General features: G+C 40.9%; 1 protein-coding gene across 10 annotated transcripts in view; it reads left to right on the top strand.

Annotated features, from left to right (window-relative positions):
- ANKS1B (ankyrin repeat and sterile alpha motif domain containing 1B) overlaps positions 1-22777 on the top strand; it is an 821971-nt gene that overhangs the window by 763701 nt on the left and 35493 nt on the right. For all 10 annotated transcript variants that reach the window (XM_075933985.2, XM_075933942.2, XM_075933974.2 and 7 more), the window contains 2 exons: positions 6186-6314; positions 7833-7904. In XM_075933985.2, the coding sequence (XP_075790100.2) occupies positions 6186-6314; positions 7833-7904 (201 nt within the window). The remainder of the gene's footprint in view (positions 1-6185; positions 6315-7832; positions 7905-22777) is intronic.

Below are 22777 nucleotides of genomic sequence, written 5' to 3'. Positions count from 1 at the left end.
AAGCTCTCAGCTACCATTCTTTAGAAAGTTTCAGAGTTTCTTCAGGCATACAAGCAGAAACTTTTTGAATCATTTCAAAACTTACCTTTCTTTCAAAAAACAAAGTTTAAAAACCTTCCACGGTGCCCACAGGAAATCTCTCTTTTGACAGTAGACATTAAAAAATTGAATTAGACTTTGGCTGGTCCCACAGAACACTTAAAATTCCTCCAGGAACAACAAATACAAAATTTTGGCTAAAAGCACTGTATTGTATAGTTTATAGTCCTGTTTATAGTCCTAGCCACTAATGCATAGAGCTAGAATTAAAACACCTGACTTTACTGGTGAATGGTCACAACAAATAGTCCCTGTTAAAAAACAAAATTCAAAACCCCTAAAATAGGCCTACTCTGCTTTTCTGGGTCATATTTTGTTCCGTCCATATTTTAGGAAGAGATTATGAATGCTTTGGAGAGTTTATACAAAAAACTGTCTTGGAAATTATTTCTGACATTTCTGCCTCTGAAGTCAGATTCCTTAGTTACCAGGAGTCAAACTGCAGGAGGGAAAAATGTAAAACTAGCTTATGAGTTGAAATTCTAAATATGGCCTAATAGTTTTAATCTATATTTTCAGTGTCACTTCATGAATATCCCATAACTTTCTAGGGCTAGAAGCAGGAGTGGTGTGTTCCCCTAGGAAGCTGGAATTCTCTCCAGTGGGTTGCCATGTGTCCGGTATTGATCCGGACAGTCCGGTATTTTTGCCTCCTGTCTGGTAAAAAAAAAAAAATCAGAAAATACCGGACACCTAAACTATCCGATATTTTTTTTCCCTGCCAGGAGGCGAAAATACCAGACACCTGGCAACCCTAGGACACACTCAGAAACCAGTCCCAGCCCCCAGGCCCCCCTGGACCCTCCGCCGGGCTCACTCCCCCTCCCCCCGACACCCTCCCGCTTACCTGGTTCTGCAGGGGCTTGTCTTGTGGCTGAAACAGAAAAACCAACTGGCCACCAGCAAAAAAAGCCTCTTCTTAAAGGGGCTGTGCTGATTTTTTTTCTTAGTAACTGCTGTCGAGGTCCCTTTTTTTTGGTCTCCCCCTTTTTTTCTTGACTGAATTTTTTTCCCAGTGTTTTTTTTTTTTTTTTTGGTGGGGGTGCTCAGTATTTTTGGTTAAACCATCTGGCAACCCTACGCCCCAGTACCAGTGGTATAAAGTACCGTAGAAACATGAGATATATAACTTAAAAGCTCTGACATTTATGACTAGAAAATCCATCACTGATGAAGACTTGAATCTCGCTCTCCTGGGCTTGTCTTGGGATAATTTTGTGAGATGAATTCCATATTCATAGGGAGTAAGAGAAAAAAAAATTCCTCTCAGAGTAGTTTATGGAAAACAGACAACACAGTAACTGTTGGAAGCTGCTGGGGGTAGGATGGATGAAATGTTAAGGCCTAAGGAGACAGCCTGGTGGGCATGCAATTCTATGAAAAACATGTGAAAATCTCTCTGATACCTGACAAACTGACATACAGTGAATAAAGGTATCACATTTATCAGTTCATCACATGGATATCACCTCCACCTATATGGTATACTGTAATATAAAACATTTAGTTGTTTGGTTATCTTTGGGACTTACAAATAGAAGTACTAAAATAAAAATATTTATAAGAACATATGCACTAATAAAAACTAAATTAAATGTAGTGGGCCCAGTGTCTTAACCTACAAAATGGAGATCATCATATTATTTTATAGTAGCTGAAAATACATTAGGTGTTTGTGAAAGGGCTTGAATCCCAATATCTGGACCATGAGTTAGAATCCAGACTCATCCCTCAGGTCTGGCATTTTTCGAACCTCAAAAATGTCAGTCCAAGCTTCCTCCTCAAGCCCTACAGTTTCTCTTTAGGCTTTCCTCTTGCCCAGAGCTGCTCCACTCCTTTATATCCTGGATGGAATTAACTAGATTCCCCTGCCCAACATAACTCAGCTATAATCATCCTAAATTTCAGAGGAGAATTTTAGTGACTCAACAGAAAAGTGCCTTTATTCTTATACAGAGTTTTAGAGTCTGGTATCCCAAGAATAAATAGAAAGGCATGGTCCCTGTCCTGAAGGGTTTACAATTTAACTTTGGACATGATGGTACAAGTGAAGGTGAAAAGTGGTAGGGAGATGATGTAGTTAGGAAAGATAGAGTCTACTGATCCATTTATACATGCATAGCAATTATTATTATTGACTTAGGAGAAATAGTGTATATTGGCAATAGCATTGCCTAAAATTGTAAGGAGCTTGGTGGGAGGCAATCAAAAAGAAATTAGATGAAAAAATAGCTTCAGCTGAATATTAAAGAGCACATGATATAGTTACTAAAGAGCATTACAGGGCTCTGTGAGTAACATGCCTTCTTTTTCCTTCAATCAAGAATAATCCATACTTACATTTAATTTTTTGCAGCTTTTCTTAGTAGTTGCTATCTCTACAAGGAGATGCTGATTGGAATACACAAAAGGGCTTCAATTCCAAAAGTCTGTCATAACCGCAGTTTTCTGTAGCTCTCTCTGCTGTGTTATATGTTTAGACCCACCATTATAATCCCAAGTACTTTTAAGGTAATGCTATCAGTTCTTTTTATCTAAATGTGAAAGGAATAGGGTCCTTATTTGGATGTTTGTACTTACTGAGTAATTAATACAAAGGAATGATACTTTCACACTCCCTCATACTTGATCTGAAGATTATTTCTCATTTCCTCAAGATTGTCACCTCCTAGCTTCTTTATATGTTAGACCTGTCTGTTAACAATATTCACTGTTCTCCTGCCACTGCTGTCCATTTGAACACTGAAATATTGGTTACAGAACAGCTTTTAAAGGTTTTTAATACTTCTATTTTTAATATCTTTTGTGCAAAAATAGTGTCAAATATAAATTCATTTATTCCTTTTACTCCTCATTTAATCTCTCACTGCTATCTGTCCTCTGTGTTATGAAAGCAAATCCTTTTAGGACTAGTGCAACATGGGGTTTAGGGAGATGACCCAGTGTCATTTGTACTATTGGAATGCTGTTCCTACATTATTAAGATCCTTTGAATAGCCAGGGTCCAAGAAGCAAGGATCAAAAAGGTTTACCTTTTATAGCTTCTTTACTCCATCCGCCCTTTGGTCAGGCTTATTCCATCACAATATCCTCTTGCTAAATGCATGAACCATGCTCTGCCACTAAACAGTTTCCTCCATAAATTTTCCAGCAGATCTTTAGGTCATTGAAAGCCACTACTGGGGGGGGAGGGAGTAGAAGCAAAGTCTTAAGGTGAGAGGATTTCAAGTGTTCTGACATCTAGGGGCCATGAACTATTGAATAATAGAGATGACATAAGCTCTCCCAAAGGATTCAATCATGCTGTCCTTGTAGTAGGTAGTAAATCTCACTCATTGAATTCAGAGAGAAGAGAATCAAGCTCCAGAGCCCTGCCCTGTCTTTTTAATCATATTGAATCATCACTTCTGTAAAAGCAGGTGAATATTCTCTGATCACATCACAAGATGCCATAACTGTAGCAATGGCAACATTGCTTTCCTTGCAAAAGGTGAGCATTGCAGCTGTGCAGTCTATGCTGCTTACTTCTGCAAAGGGACATTTCATATATCTGACAAAGTACTTATAAGCACTCCCCATTTCTGGAGTATCTAGCAACATTAAATAGATTGTGAATTACTGTACAGCTGTGGATGGGAGCAATAATGTTGGTGTTAAGTAGCTTCTACTTGTTTTATGATGTGTACACTTGCTTTAAGATATCACATTGGCAGGGTAATGTTGATGTTTCCAGATTTACCTCTTGCTTTTTCATTGCAAAGTTGTGTAAGTTTCTGTCCTTTCGTTACTGTGTGACACATGAAAATGGATGTACAGTTCTTGTTTTGTTTATTCTGTCCTGGTTTAATTGATAAGGTGGTGGTGTGCTAGACTTGGTTTGATTACAATATTTTCATATGTTTTACCTTAATTATTAAGTGTTACCATAACCTTTTAGAGAAGGAATCTTAATCCGATTCCATGTTTCTATTACTAGCTTAACAGTCAACAATTTGTTGCCAATTCCAACACATACTGAAAAAAAGTATTGCAAAGATGGCAAATGCTCTTGTAGATGCGGTGGTAGATGAAAAGGTAGAACAAGTCAAAGTAAAAAATAATCACATCGGAGAGGAAAATGGCATGAGAGAGAGAGAGAAAGAGAGAGAGAGAGAGAGAGAGAGAGACCTAATACAGAAAAGTGAGAATTTCCATAGGTCAGTTGTAGCCCCAAAAACTATATGATGAGGAAGATCCATGTTGGGTCATCAAATCAGCAATAGCCCTGTGGACTGGATCTCTACAATCTTTTCCTTTGGGAGCAAACAATGTCCCAATAGAACAATGTGGAAGGAAATCACAATTCCATTGATTATCCTGGAGGGGTTGGGGACATGTCTGGCCCTCAGAAAAATGTCAGAAGAGCGTTATAGAAGGAGACAGAAATTTAACAGAAATGTTAAGTGTGGATGTGAAAAGGAAATAGTGTTAAATATACAGGCAGACATCAATAGAAGGTGATCAAGGTATATATGTAGGTAGACAGATTAAAGAGGAAAGAATATATAGGCTACTAGAGTATTTGTCTGATATTGCTCGGGTCCTTAACTAAAATAATTTTTATTTTTCTTCATTGAAATCATTGCTCTGAGGAGGGACTGGAGATAAGGGAAACAGTACTCAGGCTGCCCCAGGGAAAGAGGATAACCCCAGCTCTCTCTCACCATAGCAGCTTGGGACCAGGTGAGAAGCACCTCTCCATGGCTGCTGCAGCTGCAGTGGGCACAGTTGGGGGAGGAGTGTATGTTCTCCAGCTAGTGGACAGAGACATAGACAGACACAGAAAGAAACATTTTTTTTCAAATATATAGTAGATGGCTGTCCCTTTCTCCATCCCTGCCCCCTGCTGCCCTAATGGGGTTATAGCTGTCCCAGTCCTCATCTCAGGCCCCTGGCTGCCCCCTGTGCTCATTATACAGTATAATTGTCAATGATTGCAGACCTCTCCCTTTCAATTTTATGAGAAACAATCGCATTCCAGGTACATCCCATTATCTTGGCACAACCAAACCCTTGCCTTCTTTTAAGTTACGATAACTTAATGAGGAAGATGCATACCAAATTTGGTGGTCCTAGCTTTTACCATTTAGGAAGAGTTCTTGAACAAACAGACCCACTGATAGATGGACAGACAGACACACAAACTCTCTCAAATATGTAGTAGGTAATGATTTTAAAATGCGTAAAAAGAAACACAGTTCCCAGCTCAGGAGACTAAAATTTGGAATAATAGGGATAAACTTAAAATGTTAGAGAATAATAAAGTGCATTCAAACATACAAAATGTTTACAATAAACTAGACAACTGGACTTTCAAAATCTGGTTAGATCTATTTTTATTAGCCTGGAAAATAATGATTTTATCAATGTCCCTTGTAATATAGTGAAGTGTTGATGACTGTTGGTGGCAACAAATTGTTCTTGATTAGGTGGTGGTGGCTCACTGCCCTACCACAAAATTTTACTCTTCAGAATTGTATTTTGCTTTTTAATATATGAAATTGTCCCTAATTACAACAGCATATCTTGCTTTTTAAACTTATATGTTTATAGAGAATCAGTATTTAAATCATATCAAGATCTGAATTATTTGGATTGTTTTGTAAAATATACATATTGTATTGTCAATGACATAAATTGGGGTAATAGGAAATGTATTAGCTGTAGAGAAAAGTCTGCAAAACACAAAGCAGAATTATTTTTCTATGAATGGGAGGGATTTTTCACTCTCTTATGACTTTCTAAGAGCTCTCATTTTCATACATATCTTACAAACTCAGTATATTTTTAAAAGAATTCAAGTGTTTATTTTATTCTAAAAGTAAACTAAGTTCAAACGTCACCAAACTGTATGCAAGGTGACTGTTTTATATAGTACTTTTCAAGATTCAGTTTATAATCCAAGATGTATTCCTATGTTATATTATTTATATAACATATATAATAAGTACACGATACATGTAAAGCAGTTATTACAAAAAGAGAGCTTACTTTGTAGCAAATTTGCCTACAGCCTGTTTTACTTTTAGAACAAATATGATTTTCAGACAGGAGACTGGGGAGAGCCTTCAATTACCTTACGACCACCTAATGAAGCCACAGCATCAACTCCAGTACAGTACTGGCAACATCACCCAGAGAAACTCATCTTCCAATCGTGCGATTATAAAGCATTTGTAAGTATTGATAAAATCAATGTTTTGGTTTTTTGATAGATTACATATAAATGTCTCTGATCTTCTGAAATGCGCTGGTGTTGGTTTTTTTTAATTTATTATATTTTCCAGTAACACAAGGTCATTCTTTATTTTTAATGAATCATGGTATTTCCTTTTAAACATTTCCATTGTTTATAAAAAAAAAAAAGAAACAAATTATTTTTATTTTGGTTGTCTGATGTATTACAGTCCATGCATCCATAGCAACTGAGAAATAATACCATCAGAAAAAGGCTCAAAGGCTATCAATGACAATGAAAGCAAATGGCAGATGGTGACTATGACATGTTCCCCAATCTTTTACACTGATGCTTTTATACACCCAGCACACAAGTGCAGCACACTAGAATTTTCAAATAGTAATGTGTCTATTACAAAGAAGTTGCAGGTAAACTTCCATGGGCTCATGGCCCCATATCCTGTATGTATTCAACCAAAAAAATAATTTATTTTACAGCAACGGGATAACTCCTCCCATTTCTGTAGTGAGTGTCTACCCTGGAGTAGAACAGCACAACTGTACCAGTTTAAGTGTAGACAGACCCTTAATTAGACTAAATGTTGTAGTTTAAATGTTCTTATATCAAAGGTTGTTCCAATGGTACTATTTCTATGAAAGGGCCTAATCTTGCTCCCACTGACATCAATAACAAAACTCTCATTCACTCCAGTGAAGCAGAAACAGGTCCTAACTGGGACTTGATCCAAGACTCAGATTAAATCACAGATGTTTAGCTTATATGCTTCAATTTCAATTTATTTTATAACCTACAATACTTAACTGAATACAGCTAGAGTGCCCTATATTTAAGCAGTTGCACTGGGCTTGTTTACCTTTTTATCTTAGCTATAATGCACCAGGTAATGGTCCCCAGTTCTGTACTGTGCTCTACTGCTATCTATCCTGAAATGTGTGTACATTATTGCCTTTTTCAGGTCAGTATATCTGGCAAAGAGGTATGAACTAAAGTCTTTAAAGAGACTCTCTAACTGTAGGCCTAGAAACTGTATATTTTAACTATCTGTGTATATCTGTTGGCTCACATCAGCTGCACATAACTTATCTTTACTGTCTTCTGCAACCCTATAATTATATGCAGTGATGTGATTCTTGCAGATGGCTGCTTTAAAAGAAGTGGTAAATGCTTGCTTTGCAATCAGATGCAATTTCTTAAGATAGCACTCTGTAGTGCTTTCTGTTTAATTTGAGGAACTACTTTCGGGTATCACTTATAAGTTCTCCCTCTAAATTCATTTATTGATTTACTGGTAAATGTTCCTGTTTCATATAGACTATGAAGTGACAACCTCCATTGGAAATTCTAGTATTTCAATAGTAAAGTAAAAATCCCAAATCAGATAATGCTTAGGCTACCTAATACTATTCTAGTTTCCCTAGTTTTTTAGCAGACTTTTGTAAAGTTATCTTTGCTCTGAATTTTAGCAAAGGAAAATTGAATGTATTTTTTATTTTAGTATTTAGGTTCTATGCTGGTAAAAGAGCTTAGAGGCACAGAATCAACACAGGATGCCTGTGCAAAGATGAGGGTAAGTCAATGCATGTGTATTTTCATGTCTAATCATTGAAATAGTACATACTGTTCAGTAAACTAAAGTTGCTACTTTATAATGCCACGTGATCTATCTAGTTTCCATCATCCTTTAAATTACTTTGGTATTCAATAGAAAGTCCATTCTGCTCTGGATCATGATTTTAAGTAATAGATATTTTATATACATTTTAATTATCACACTGAGGCTAAAAAATATATACATATATATTTGCTGTATGTGTTATGTTTCCTATTAATTCTTTGCACATATTTCAAAGTAATTTTCATGCATTTCAGTGTGCATACTAGTGAGAATAAATCATTTTTATTTCATTAATGTTATGGCTCATGCATGGTAATATAAATATAATTTACTAAAAGGAAATATATATTATATATATATACACACACTAGTGCATAATTTATTAACATGTTACAAAGTCCTTTCCTAATATAGAGCACAGTCCTGCAATCACCTTGGAGGTTGGTGGGGATAGGAGGCATCTCACTCACTCCATTGGCCACTTGTCAGCTGCTCCCACCAGCCGCCCCGCTGGCCGCCTGCCACTGCTCCTAACAGGCACCCACTGGCCACTCCCACCAGCTGCTCTGTCAACCACCCCATTGGCTGTCTGCTGCTGCTCCTACCGATCACCCACCAGCCACTCTGCTGCCTGCCTGCTGCTGCTCCTACCAGCTGGCCACTCCCGCCAGCCGCCTTGCCAATTGCCCCACTGGCCGCCACTTCTACCAGCCAGCTACCGTGCTGGACACCTGCCACTGCTCCTACCAGCCACCCCCTGGCTGTTACTGCCAGCTACCCCACTGGCCACCTGCTGCTGCTTCCACAATGGGTCTGGCTCTGGACCAAACCTAGTGATTTCAGCTCTTGGCCCACCATCTAGGCTGACCAAAAGATTCCAGCTTCTACTGGAATAATATTTCAAAATATAAAGAGACTCCTTATGGAGTCTGTTTTAGGTCTACCCTTAGAACAGGAGGGAAGAGACAGGTTGAACCATTCTTACAGCTCATGCCTGGAGGGCATGTAGCCTGCTGGTTCAAACTTTTTTCCCCCAATTCAATCCACTTGAGTCTGGAAGGGAATGGCTTGTCCATCTGAGACTTTTTACAATGACAGTGTCTCTCCTGCAAGCACTGGTGGTTAAATTTTACAATTCCCACATTTAGGGTGGAACCCCATATGGTTTGTGACCCCACAACAGCCAAATTATTTACAATATGCAAAATTCTGTTCTAACAATTGACCATCTATCAGGCCTATAGCACTGGCTCAGCTTAATTTATATAACCATACCCAGGATTTCTTTCCCATTCCAGCATGAGCTGTATTTACATATCAACAGTTGAATACCTTGCAGGGCTAAACAACTGAGTGCACATAACCATACCCGGGGCTCCTTTCCCCTTTCAACTGGCTACATTGGAAGCAGTGGTTCAGACCCTTCTTATAGTTAGAAACATAAAATAAAGACATCCTAGCTATACAATATATATCTAATTGCAACATAATTTCTTATATGTACATTACAATCAACGGTGTTCTCATGCACATGGTAGTCTGAAGTGGTTAAGAAAAATGAAGAATATAATTACAGCGTAATCTATGCAGATGAAAATGTATGTGCATAATCCATTCATTGGTTTATGGAACTTAGAGGCATCATGCATAATGTTTCCTGAGTGCTAGAGTTAGCATTTGTATCTGCTGTGGAGCTAAAAAATATATAAAACTCATGCAGTCAGACAACCATTTCCTTATTGGTTACATATCTGCAGTGCACAGGCTTTCAAACAAGCTATTCTAACTAAGGGCTGACAGTAATTTATGCCTTATAAATTGCCTGGAGATCTCTGTTTTTTCAGCTGATTGCATACTAATAATTTTTACTCACATTGGAAACTCACCATGTTGGTGGAACTCACTCTTTTTTTGAAGGACCCACAATCACAAACGTGTGATTTGGAGGTCTAGAGAAAGGGAGAATATACTCTCTATAATTTAAGTTTTCCACCCCTCAAATTCAGCATTAACTTGTTTTTCAGAAATATGCATACATAGACTTAAGCGTGGAATGTGGCACCTTAGAAATATACGACATCCTCAATAAAATGTATTATACTTGACTCAACTCAGAACATCAAAATTATTATACATATGCTATGGCTAATTTATGAGTGTTTAAAATGTGCTATCACCTTGATTCAAATTTAAATTATGTTTTTTTAAGACGAATCTTATGAAAATCAATTTAATAGGAATTTTAGATTTTCCCTGAGAGTAAGGGTATGTCTACACTACAAAGTTAATTTGAACTAACAGCCGTTAGTTCGAATTAACTTTCATAGGCGCTACACAGGCAAACCGCTAGTTCGAACTTAATTTGAACTAGCGGAGCGCTTAATTCAAACTAGGTAAACCTCATTCTACGAGGACTAACGCTTAGTTCGAATTAAGTAGTTCAAATTAAGGGCTGTGTAGACCCTTAATTCGAACTAGTGGGAGGCTAGCCCTCCCCAGCTTTCCCTGGTGGCCACTCTGGGCACAACCAGGGAAACTCATCCGCGCCTCTCCCGGCCCCGGAGCCCTTAAAGGGGCACAGTCTGGCTACAGTGCCTGTGCCAGGTGCAAGCCTACCAGCACCCAGGCAACAGACCCTGCACCTGGCACGGCACAAGCCAGCCACCCGCTGTCACCCAGCCCTCCGCCTCTTCCCGGGACCAGGCTGGCGGCTCCCAGGAGCCTGCCCGGGGCCGCAAGAGATGGGCGCCCGCCTGGTCTAGTGCGGAGATCGTGGACCTCAAGGTGAAAATCAAAGTGGTCCAGTGAGACCCCCGACCCTGAGCCCTGAGCTTAGAACATAAGAACATAAGAATGGCCGTACTGGGTCAGACCAAAGGTCCATCTAGCTCAGTGGCCTGTCTGCCGACAGCAGCCAACACTAGGTACCTTGGAGGGGATAGACCGAAGACAATGACCAAGCCATTTGTCTCATGCCATCCATCTCCAGACTTCCACAAACAGAGGCCAGGGACACCGTTCCTACCCCCTGGCTAATAGCACTCCATGGACCCAACCTCCATGAATTTATCTAACTTGTCTTTAAACTCTGTTATAGTTCTAGCCTTCACAGCCTCCTGTGGCAAGGATTTGCACAGGTTGACTATTTGCTTTGTGAAGAAGAACTTTCTTTTATTAGTTTAAAGCCTGCTACCCATTCATTTCATTTGGTGTCCTCTAGTCCATCTATTATGGGAACTAATGAAGAACTTTTCTTTATGTACCCTCTCCACACCACTCATGATTTTATAGACCTCTATCATATCCCCCCTCAGTGTCCTCTTTTCTAAGCTGAAAAGTCCCAGTCTTTTTAGCCTCTCTTCGTATGGGACCTGTTCCAAACCCCTAATCATTTTAGTTGCCCTTTTCTGAACCCTTTCCAAGGCCAAAACATCTCTTTTGAGGTGAGGAGACCACATCCATACACAGTACTGAAGATATGGCGTACCATAGTTTGATACTTCCTCTCCTCCTTCTTCCCCTGGCTTCCCCCTTCCAGCTCCCTCCTCCCCTCTCCCACCCTCTCTCTTCCCCTCTCCCACCTCCTTTTCCCAGTCTCCCCAGAGGTTAATCCTCCCCCCCCCCCCAGTTTTGTTAAATAAAGAGAGTTTCTATTTTTGAACACACATGTCCTTTATTTTTTATATCAGGAAGGGGGGCTAGGGAGGGGTAAGTGGAAGGAGGTGAGGGAGGAATGGGGTACGAGCCCCCGATGGGGAGGACTGGGGTGGCTCTGCGGGCTCCTCAGAGTGGAAGCTCTCCTGCAGGCCCCCGATTGACCCCCCCCGGATGGCAGCCTGTGGCGAGTTCAGCCGGGCTGATGGCCGAGTGCTGTGATGTGCCGAGTGTGGACACTCAGGACACTCAAGTCAGGACTGCTTTGCTGTCCCTAATCGAGGTAGACAAGCAAGCGGGGAACCCTGAGAACTATCTGTCCGGGATGGGGGTCGGGCCCCTTTAAGCACAGCCCTCGGCTAGCCTGAGACAGCAGCTCCACACTCTTAGTCCTAACCTGATGCCCTGCCGGCACTGCTTCCGGCCAGCCTTAACTTCGGTACAGGGTCCACTCAGTGTGGACATGCTAGTTCGAATTAACAAAACGCTAATTCGAACTAGTTTTTAGGTCTAGATGCACTAGTTCGAATTAGCTTAGTTCGAATTAACTCATTCGAATTGTTAGTTTGAATTAGTGCTGTAGTGTAGACATACCCTAACATAGTTATATCAGTACTCTATGGAACATAATACAATTAAATACTATTCTGTTGCTTTTTAAAATGAAAATCTTCTTAAAATATTTTGTTCAGAAAAAATCCTGCTGTTGGTCATTGCAAGGAATATTTGCATGAAAATAGAATCTATTTTTTTTTTAGGATTTCACCTACTTGTGCTTCTTACTCTTTGTTCTCCTATTCCTATGGAAGTCAATGGGAAAATAATGTTTAAAATTTTTTTCAATGAAGAAAATGGTATCTGGCATTCAAAAATGTCTCCCTCTCTATGTAGCACATTGGTTCCCAAACTGTGGGGTGTTTCCCTCTAAAGGGATGCAGGTTTAGGAGGCATGGCTGGGCCTGGGCCAGTCCCCAGAGAGGGCAGGAGGGAGCACCATCCAGCCCCACTCTGTCCCCAGCTCTGTTTCACCCCCAGCTGCACCCCTGGCTCTCTGCTATGGTGTCACACCTGGCTGTAGCCCTGGCTACCAGCCCTCACCATTACCTAGCTTGGCTCTGCCTCCAGCTTTGGCCCCTAGCCACAGCTCCGCTCTCAGTCCAGGCCCACTCTGAGCTACAATTCCAACTTTTGCCCCCTTGACTTTGTCTGTGCCCCACCCCGAAAGCTGCAGCCTTGCACCTGGCCCCAGCTCATGGGGAGGGGCACAGACGGGGGAAGAGGGAGTATGACCATGAAAAGTTTGGGGACTACTGATGTAACCCATTGGCATCTGTGATTTAGGGGGATCAAATAGTCGTAAGCCATCTTCAGTCCTAAATCTGTTATGTTACTTACATTCATTACTGCATTTTATGCACCATTAGGTTTATTCTTCTATTATGGTTTTATTTTGTTTTCGTTTAAGTGCCCTAAGAAGTTGTGACATAATGTATATTTGATTTTCTGTTGGGTACGAAATTCTGCTCACTGGTACAACCTCATTAAAGTTAGAGCCTTTACACTGATGTAACAGAGAACAAAATTTGGCCCATTGCCTTTGACTCTTATTTTTCCTTTTACATTCACTAAGCCTGTAACATAATAAAGTTCATGCTATAAATGAACTAAGTGTTAGTTACTCTTTATAGAGTCTGGCAGGTCTTGCTTTTAGAAAATGATCTGTGAAAATTAAGGTGCCTGGAATTTTCCTTAGTGTGGCTTGTGGTGCTTACCTGGCCTTATTCTGTTATAAGCAATTTTGCTGTTCCCTTGATGAAAGTTAGCTTCCTGTCCATCAAGAGGAAAAGTGTCTCAGTCTTCCTGAACCCTTCACAGAGTCAGGAAAATTAGAATTTGACGTAACCTATTAGCATGTGATCTGATTTATTCCCTTCTCATGCTAGATTATTCCCTCCAGTACGTTTTCTAGTTGTTCGTGTTTCTTGTTCTCAAACTGGGGTCACAACTACCAAGACCAAGGGAGTTATAACTTCTCTCTCGAGTATGCAACCCCAATTTACAGCAGTATTGAAGAAATCAGAACCATTGTTTAAATAGGGACCCCCTTTTTGGTCACCCATTGTGCTTTTTGGGTTTTACATCCTAATAAATAGATTCATAGATTCATTTATTGGGGGAAAAATATGGAGGTGTCTAAAAGTGATTTCAAGATGGGGTCTCCAGCAAAAAAATTCAGATTGCTTGCTTCTGAGAGCTTAATGCTGCTCTTGCATTCATCCAAAATTACAGATATTTGGCAAGAACTGCACCTGTGAGAAGGATTACTTTTCTCCCATCCACGTAATTTGATTGGATTGGGATTTATTTTTTATATCTGCCTGTTCAGTTTCAGCTGACTTCTCTTGTAACATCTCTCCCCCCTTCTGCAGACAACAGAACACTCTCCTTATCTCCTTTCCACACCTGCTGTAAGGTGACCTTTGGTATTTCAAGATTAAATTTTTCTGTCCTGGCCCCAAATGCTTTTATTAATTATATTGAGAGATACATCCAAGAATTTAAGGACTTTCATCCTTCTCAGCATGAGAGATAGTAAAAGCTGTTCTTTTATATCAGATTATTGCTTTTGCCTCAGATCTCTGTAGGAACAGGAAGACAGAATAGAATGCCTTTGCCTTTGAAAAAGAAGTCTCCTGTCTGGAGCTGAGCAGAGTCCTGTTTCTACTTTAGGCTCACACTGGTGACCACACAGCTGAATTCCTTGAATATTGACTATGCCTAGAGGGCACTATTTTCTACTTAGTACCAGTTCTGTTAGCACATACATAAGGCGGGTTGTTTAAATGCCAGTAACAAAAAAAACCCAAATCCTAAAGTTACACAGCTACATAAATCAGATTCTAAACAATCAGATCTACTGGGGCATTTGAGGATCTATTCTTTGGATTCCAGTGACACTGTAAACATTAGGAAGATTTTTCTGGGTACGGGGAAGGAACCAAGGTTCAAAGGTTCTGATTCACCAAAAGGGTGTACTTAAATGCTTTGCTGAATTGGGATTTAAATACTAGAGTTGAAAGTGTCACACAGCCCAGTCCTTCCATCTTCAGTGATAAAGATAAACAGAAGGGAACCAGCCTTTCTCAGCTGATGTACCTTATATGAAATGGAGAAATGGAATAGACAGGGGCAGCCTGTCAAGACCTAAATCTTTTCCTCCGCCCCATGTAAAGGGGAGAATTTGGATGGAGATTATGGCCTCTTTAGCTTAGTCATTTCTCCTTCCTCCCCCAAACAAAAATGAGATAAAATATTGTTCCCTCTCTCCTCCATGTGCCAGCTATTGGACCTGGCAGTGCTTATGGAGGGAGGGAGGAGAATGCTGCATGCTACAAAAGTCATAGAAAACTACTCCCTGCCTCTCACGTCTCTCCTTCCACCCCCCAAATATAGGATTTCAACAGTGTCATTGCCTAAAATGTGGTGTCTGTAATTACATCTCCTACAATGTGAGACTCACATATTGAAGCAGTGTTCGCATCTCAGAGGGATAAGATAAACAAAACTGATTAAAAAAATTGTTCTTGACAGCTTGAGACAAAAGGGCAGAATTTGCCAGATTCCTATACAACATATTTAGTTCAGGGGACTGGCTTGTGCAAAATATGTTCTCAGTCAGAGGATGAATGTGTTTTGTTCAGGCTCAAAGAAAAGCCATGAGTATGGAGAATGAGCAGGAAAATTGTTAACAGCACAAGTCAATGCTCATCAAGTAGAATGAATAATACCTATCATTATCACATCATATGGTAGATTTGTATGTAGTTTGTGAGGTATTAACTAGAGAGTTTTTGCATTATTTTTTCAAAAAACTTTATGAATCAGAAATAAATGGGTGACTATTGCTCACTCAATAAATGGCTTGATATGGCTTTTATTACTGAAGATGAGACAGAGTCTCTAGAAAAAGTTTATAAGGTAGAAGGAAACATTGGCAGCTGTATACTTGTTGAGTCTTGGGAAGATTCTGGACAAAGATGCTCATAATTTTACAAAATATAGAATGATTAGCAACCGCAGCCTTATTGAGAATGTTTAAGGAAGCTGACAATAATAGACTTCTTGATGTATTTAAATAAGATAATATCATTCACATCAAAACATGATAGAGACTTACAGAGATATGCAAATTACTGTTCAAGATAATTCATTAATGTTATGTTTAAAGTATGTGCAAGATTGCTTATGTACTTAATGGAGGATCTAGAGCCAAAATTAGTACATAATTTCTGAAGTGGTTTATAAAAGGATGAATTCTGAATGTCACACATGAAAGATTTACATTACACAGTCATCATGCTGCTGCACTGAAGAAGGCATTTGACAGGGTGGAGAGGAGTTAGTTTGCTAATCTCCCTATGGCATAATGTTTGATGAATAGAGCATATTTATTTTAGATTAATCCAACAGACTCTATTCTATATGTTAATATTGATTCTGAAATTAGAGCCACATGGGTTCAAGGAATCTGCTGGAGAGAGACTGATTGCAAGATTGGGGCATGGTTTCTCACCATTAGACGTATCGATAGATGCAAGGCAAACATAATTCCTGTATCATCTTTTTTATTATGGCTTTGGACCTTTTTGCCATGGCAATTAGAAGAAATATCTTATCAAAAGAGATTACATTATTATAGCCAATAAGGATATAGGTGATTTTGTAAAAACTCATAGAAACAGAGAAGATGGCAAATTTGATAGAATGTATTAAGTACTTTCCAAAGTGCCTAGCTATGACACCAATTTGACCAAAAGTGAATATTTGTTACTATTTTCTCTTTCACACAAACAACATTGTCCAAGCAGACTACTCAAAAAGTCAGTAAGGATATGTAATCCCCAGAATAACTGTAAGTAAGATACTTGTGGGTAAGATTAGGGATAGTGTGATTCCTGTACTGAAACATTAAGCTTCAGATGAGAGGGCAGTAGGAACAAATTGTCACTAACAGTATAGAGTCATGTTCAGACTTTTTTTAGAAAATAGTATTGACTCTACAGTTTAATTACATATTTTGTAATCTGCACCTATAATCTCAGATAGCTATCACAAGCAAATACAAACCATAATTAGCAGATTCATTTGGGAAAATAGAGACTGGATTTAACTTTAAGATTTTACAAACTCTTAAACATGTACTCCCAATTTATATATTTATTATGTTGTTAATGGTTTGGCATAATTGAGTAATCTCTTTAAATAGTATATGCAGCATCTATTTGAATTAGTAATAGAGAAAAAAATCTGGAAATTAACATGATTTTATATTGGCCACTATATGTTATTAAGTTGTTATCAAATCATAAAATATAATAAAATTATTAGTATTTATATTTTTATTACAGTAGCACTCAAAAGTCCCAGTCGGGATTGAGACTTTCACCTCCTAGATGCTGTACAAATAAATCCAAATACATGGTTCCTCTCTTGAGTAGTTTACAGTATAAGAACAGTGAAGTGAAGGGACAAACCATCAAACATCTATTTTGTTTATTCATATATTTCTTTTTTTAATTACAAATAAAATAGCATACAACAAACCACATCTGCCTTCAAGTACTCACTAGCAAGTGGATTTTTAGGGCTATAATAGTAGGGTGGGTCTCAAATTAAAAGGACTTAAATTGAGTTCATTTTCTACTTAAAAGGCTGCCCATGCTGTCACAGCAGGTGTTTATTTGGGTCAATGTCTAAATCAAAAGATAGGAGGAAATGATGTATTGGTTGAGGACAGGATTTATAGTAATGTGGAAATCTATTTTTTGATTCCTATAAGATTTACAGTGCCACATTTCACTGCAGGCAGGAAGCACAGGTTCCACCAACATGGCTCTTTTTGCAGGATTTGTGCCTTAGACATAACACAGCAGAAATTAAATCTAGAGGATTTATAAGATATTGACATCTGGGACACTGCATCATTAAATATATATGCATGGTTTGCCAAATAGGTTATTTGTTGTGTGACTTTCTTTGCTTGTCCTCTCAAAATATATATTCTACCTTACTGTAGTTTAGTTATCCAGTTAATTCACTTCAGTCTTTAAACCTGACATGGAAGAAAAGACTGAAAGTTCAGATCTATAGTAGCCACTGGGGGAAATTTTCAAATGCGTCAAGACATGCACAGATGAATATGTTTAAAATTATCCAGAGTCCATGGGACACCAACACACCTTAGATGAGGGTTAGTGATTTTTGATGGGGGCCACTCTAAGAATTTGGTAAGTGATAAAGGGCCACATTCTTCCATGATATTAATGGAGGAGGCACCGGGTCTGGGATGGAGGTTGAGTACAGAAGGAAGCTGAGCGTGCAGGAAGGTGTGTGGAAACAGTGAGGGAGTTTGGGTGAAGGAGAGGGTTGTGAGGTGGGCCAGGGGACTCAGATGCAGGAGGGAGTGCAGCATCCAGGAGGGATTATGGATGCAGAAGAGGATTCCACCCTGTAGGAATATAGGACAGGGTACAAGGTCTGCAAAGGGATTGTGACCTGGGCCAGCGGTGTGGGAGTGCGAGGGGGCAGGGATTTAGGTTGTGACCTGGGGCAAAGGATTGGGATGCAGAGTCTGGGAGTGGGTGTTTGTGCAGAGGCTTTGGTTTATGTGGAATAGGGATGAAGGAGAGGGACAGAGGGTTGGGGGTAGGGAAGAGCTGGGGTGCCAGAGGCAGGCACTAACCAGGAGGTACTTATCTGGGCAGTTCCTGGCCAGTAGTCCAGAAGGTCCCTCAGTCAGGCTCCCTGCCTTTTGCACAGACTGCAGGGGCCATATGCTCCTCGGAACACTGCGAGCCCCAGGGAGGAATACTTTGCATGCTGCCTGTTCTGCAAACAGAAACCTGCAAATGGGAACTGTGAGATTGTGCTAGAGGTGAAGCTTCCCCTCCCATTCTGTTGGGCTTGCAGTGCTCACAGAAACACATGGCAGATAGCTGCTCTGAGCAGGGCAGGGCAGCCAGGGAGCCTGATTAAGGCTCCTCATGAGCCATAGCCTGGATCCAGAGGCTTGGTGGGTTGGATCCAGCCTGCAGACAGTATTTTACCCATCCCTGCCTTAGACTGTGCACGCTAATTAACTAACAGATGTTGGTGATGTGATAGAATAAGGGGTTATCGGATACAAATTCTCTAGTGATGTCGTAGAACTAGTGAATAATAAGTGGCAAATATGAAAGACTGAGAAGTGCAGGATTCTAAAATACCACACAAGTGTGAAAAATATGGTAGATTATTGTGGAATCTGAGCAGATGTCTCCAAATTATTTCAAAGGTTATGGAAACTATTTTTATAACAACTGCTAAATAATTAATGGAATTTAACAGTAAATAATGTTTTATTGTTATGCATAATTTGTTTCCATTTGTGCCCACACTATGCTATGTCCTGTTCAAATATAAAAGAAGCATAATCCCTCCCCAATAAAGATGAACAGATGAATGACAGAGAACATGCAATGGGTCATGGTGGTACGATTATTGATGACACAATGTTCTTTGAGTATGTTGCAGTGTGGTTCCCAGTGTAGGTGCGTCATGCCGCCTGTCCATAAGATTGGGCTCTTTTGAAGAGCATTGATCAGGGCCACACTTGTGCCCTGTGTCTCCTCATGTTCGTCATGTAGACTTCACCTGCAGTCCCTACAAGTGTGACTCGGATCCCTTTAGTCTCAAGTGAGATGCTGCAGGGATAGGAAGGTCTCTGTTACCTCATGTCCTCACAGACTTAATCAGTAGAATGGAGTATAACATGTACAGGAGGGAGTCATGTTCTCATCCAACTTTCCAACAAAGATTAGAAGCACAGACACCTTTGAGATAGGGTGATGTCACCTGCACCATTCACAAACAAATGGGGCCTAATCCCCCAGGGTATATCTACACTACAGCGCTAATTCGAACGAACTTAATTTGAATTAGTTAATTCAAAATAAGCTAATTCGAATTAGTGCATTTAGACCTAAAAACGAATTTGAATTAGCGTTTTGCTAATTCGAAATAGCACATCCACATTGAATGGACCATGAATTGAAGGTAAGGCTGGCCGGAACCAGTGCCGGCAGGGCATCAGGGTCGGACTTAGTGTGTGGGGCTGCTGCCTCAGGCTAGCCGAGGGCTGTGCTTAAAGGGAACCGACCCCCCATCTCAGACAGACAGTTCTCAGGTTTCTCTGCTTGCTGGTTTACCTCACTGAGGGACAGCAAAGCATTTGTGTCTCGGAGTGCTCTGCTTGCCCTCACTCAGGGCACCATGGCACTCTGCAACATGGAACCAGACCTGCCCCCGGGGACTCTGCTGCATCTTGTGGACATGTTGCCGGCAGCCTGGCTGCACTGTCTGCAGTCTGCCATCCGGGAGCACCATCAAGGGGCTGTCAGGATCCAGGGGGCCCTGCGGGAGAGCTTCTACCCTGAGGAGCCCTCAGAGCCTCCCCAGCCCTCCCCACCGAGGGCTTGTGCCCCATTCTTCCCCCTCATCCTTCCACTTACCTTTCCCTAGCCCCCCCTCCTTCCTGATGTCAAATAAAAGACACGTCTTTTCAAAAATAACAATTCTCTTTATTTATCACAACTGGGGAGGTGGAAGGAAACTCTGGGGAGACAGGGGAAAAGAGGCGGGAGAGGGCAGGAGAGAGGGTGGGAGAGGGGAGGGGGAAACCTGGGAGGATGGAGCTGGAAGGGAGAGGAAGGGGAGGAAGGGAAGGGAAAGCTCAGGGTTTGGGGTCCGGCTAGCTCTCCTGTCTCGCAGCACTGCAGGTGTGGGGATATCGGGGGGGAGTGGGTGTGGAGGGTGGGGCAAGAGGGACGGGGGGTGCGGAGGAAGTGGGAGCAGGGGTGGAAGGAGGAACGAGAGCTGGGTTGGCCGCAGGGGCTAGCGCAGGAGGAGGCAGGAACCTGTCCACCAGGGACTGGAGGTGACCTCTGAGGGCACGGCCCTGATCCTCCAGTGCCTGTAAGCTCTGCTGCTGCAGCTGCAGGTCCTCGCAGACCCAGTGCTCCTGGGTGTGGAGCTGCTGCCTCAGTAGCCACAGGTGCCACCGCTGGTACTCCTCCTGGTTCCTGGTGCGCCTGCTGACCTGGGTGTGGGTGGCTGTTGCAGGCGGGGTGGTGCACCCTGCACTCCCAGGTGCTGCGGCTGTGGTGAAACAAGAGCAGTGGCTTGGACCCTCTGCAGCCTTCAGTACCAAAGTGTCTTGACTATTTACATCTGAAATAGTCTGGCCTTTCATTCAGCTCCACTAAAGTTCAGCTTATAGCAATATCAGTTTGCCATCCACCTGTGCAGTCATGTTCTGCCTTTCACCACCCAAAGATACCAGAATTTATCAGGGCCTGTTGCATATTTACCCAAGAACATGGTCCTACTTTGTACCTCAGCAGCATCCTCTCAAAATTTTCAGGATGCTCCTTATTTCTTCTCACCCTGAAGACAGTTTTTATGGCCAACCCTCTTACCGGGACATTTCATTGGACTAGGTGATATTGAAACTTTATCCCAAGCTCATCCCCAATGTGGTGTCAGAATTCCATCTGAATCAGCCAGTCAATCTGCATGTCTTCTTCCTGAAACCCCACTCCTTCATCAAGAGAGAAGTTGCATGTGCTGGACATTTGCAAAGCTTTGTTTTACTATATTCACAAACCCAAATCATCCGGGCTGTCTGTGGTAATTTTTGGCTGTACCTGGCCATTCCAAAGGTCAGTTCCATCTCATCACAAAAAATATCTAATTGGGTGACACAATGTATCTCTTTGATTTGCCAGTTGGCTGGGCACCTCTCTCACAGTTCGCATCCCCAGATCTTACATAAAAACCAACAAATGGTCTGGTAGCACTTTATAGACTAACAAAACATGTAGATGGTGTCATGAGCTTTCGTGGGCACAGCCTGCTTCTTCAGATGACTGGAGTTATGAGTTGGGGATTTGAAAACTCGAAATAAATAGGAGAGGGGCAGGGGAAGGGGGAGAGAAAGAAAAAGGGAGGGGGTGGGAGACAGAGCATCATTAAATATCTGGAGATCTTACATGATGTTCTTCTACTGCTTCAGAAATATGCCACGTGGCAATATAATGTAACCCACTGACATTTTATCAAATGCTGTACCCTGGGCTAGACAGCCAGAGCAGATGACAAGTTCAGGAGAGCAGTACTGCAATCCCTGTTTGACTAATGCAGCTGACACTACTCCTCCCCCCAGTCAGAAGGATTACTGTGGTTGTTTACCCAAAGCTAACTATGGTTCTTTGAGATGTTGTCATGTTGGATCCTACAATCTGCCCTTCATCCCCACTTTCAAGAATCCTCAATGAACACGTGCTTCAAATGGCAAGAGAACTGAGGAGGGTCATGGCAGACCTATGTAGGGAGGGCAGAACTATGCAGGGCTTTGAAGGCAAGGACATAAAGCTTGAACTTGCTATATTTGAAGTCCAGGGGAGAGACTAAAAGAGACAATGATGAGATAGGATCAATGGGCAGAGAAGATGCATTTAGTGGGCTTGTTTTATAGGGACTAGAAAGGAATGGGAAGTGTTATTAGGAAAGACAGACAAGAGGCAATTAAATTAATTAACATAGAAGACAGAGTGCCTGAACAAGAGATTTAGCTCTAGGAATAGAAGGGAAAGGACGGAAGTTAGAAGCTTGGTTGCTAGATGATTAAATCTATGTTGTCATGTTTGTGAATATTTTGTCTGGAACTAAGTGTAGGCTGGGTGTATTGCCTGCTATTCTGATGGATGGATATACTGGAGCTTTTATGAATTCACTGTCACGCCTTCTGTGAACTGTCACTGAATTTTATGAAGAAGTTCATATTTGACATCTTTTTCACACACACCCTCCATTGGCATCAGTAATCTTTTTTCCATGTTCAGGAGAAATGTGGATATAATTATTACCTTCCTTCAGATTTTGCTACATTCTCTGAAATTTCCATTTAAGTTTTCTTTTCTTTTTTTTAAGGATGTTTTTAGCCCTTTTGATTACAGGAAGCTTTATTCAGTACAGATTGTCTTGTTCGGACTCCCACCATTAATAAGAGAGATGCAAAGGCACATGCTGACTATATATATATTTACATAGTTAACTATGAAACAACACTCTAT

Source organism: Pelodiscus sinensis, chromosome 1 (genome assembly GCF_052426305.1).
Source record: "Pelodiscus sinensis isolate ZL-2025 chromosome 1, ASM5242630v1, whole genome shotgun sequence".
Classification (NCBI taxonomy): Eukaryota; Metazoa; Chordata; order Testudines; family Trionychidae; genus Pelodiscus; species Pelodiscus sinensis.
The sequence above is the reverse complement of the archived record's forward strand: the minus strand, read 5'-3'. Positions and strand labels throughout refer to the sequence as shown.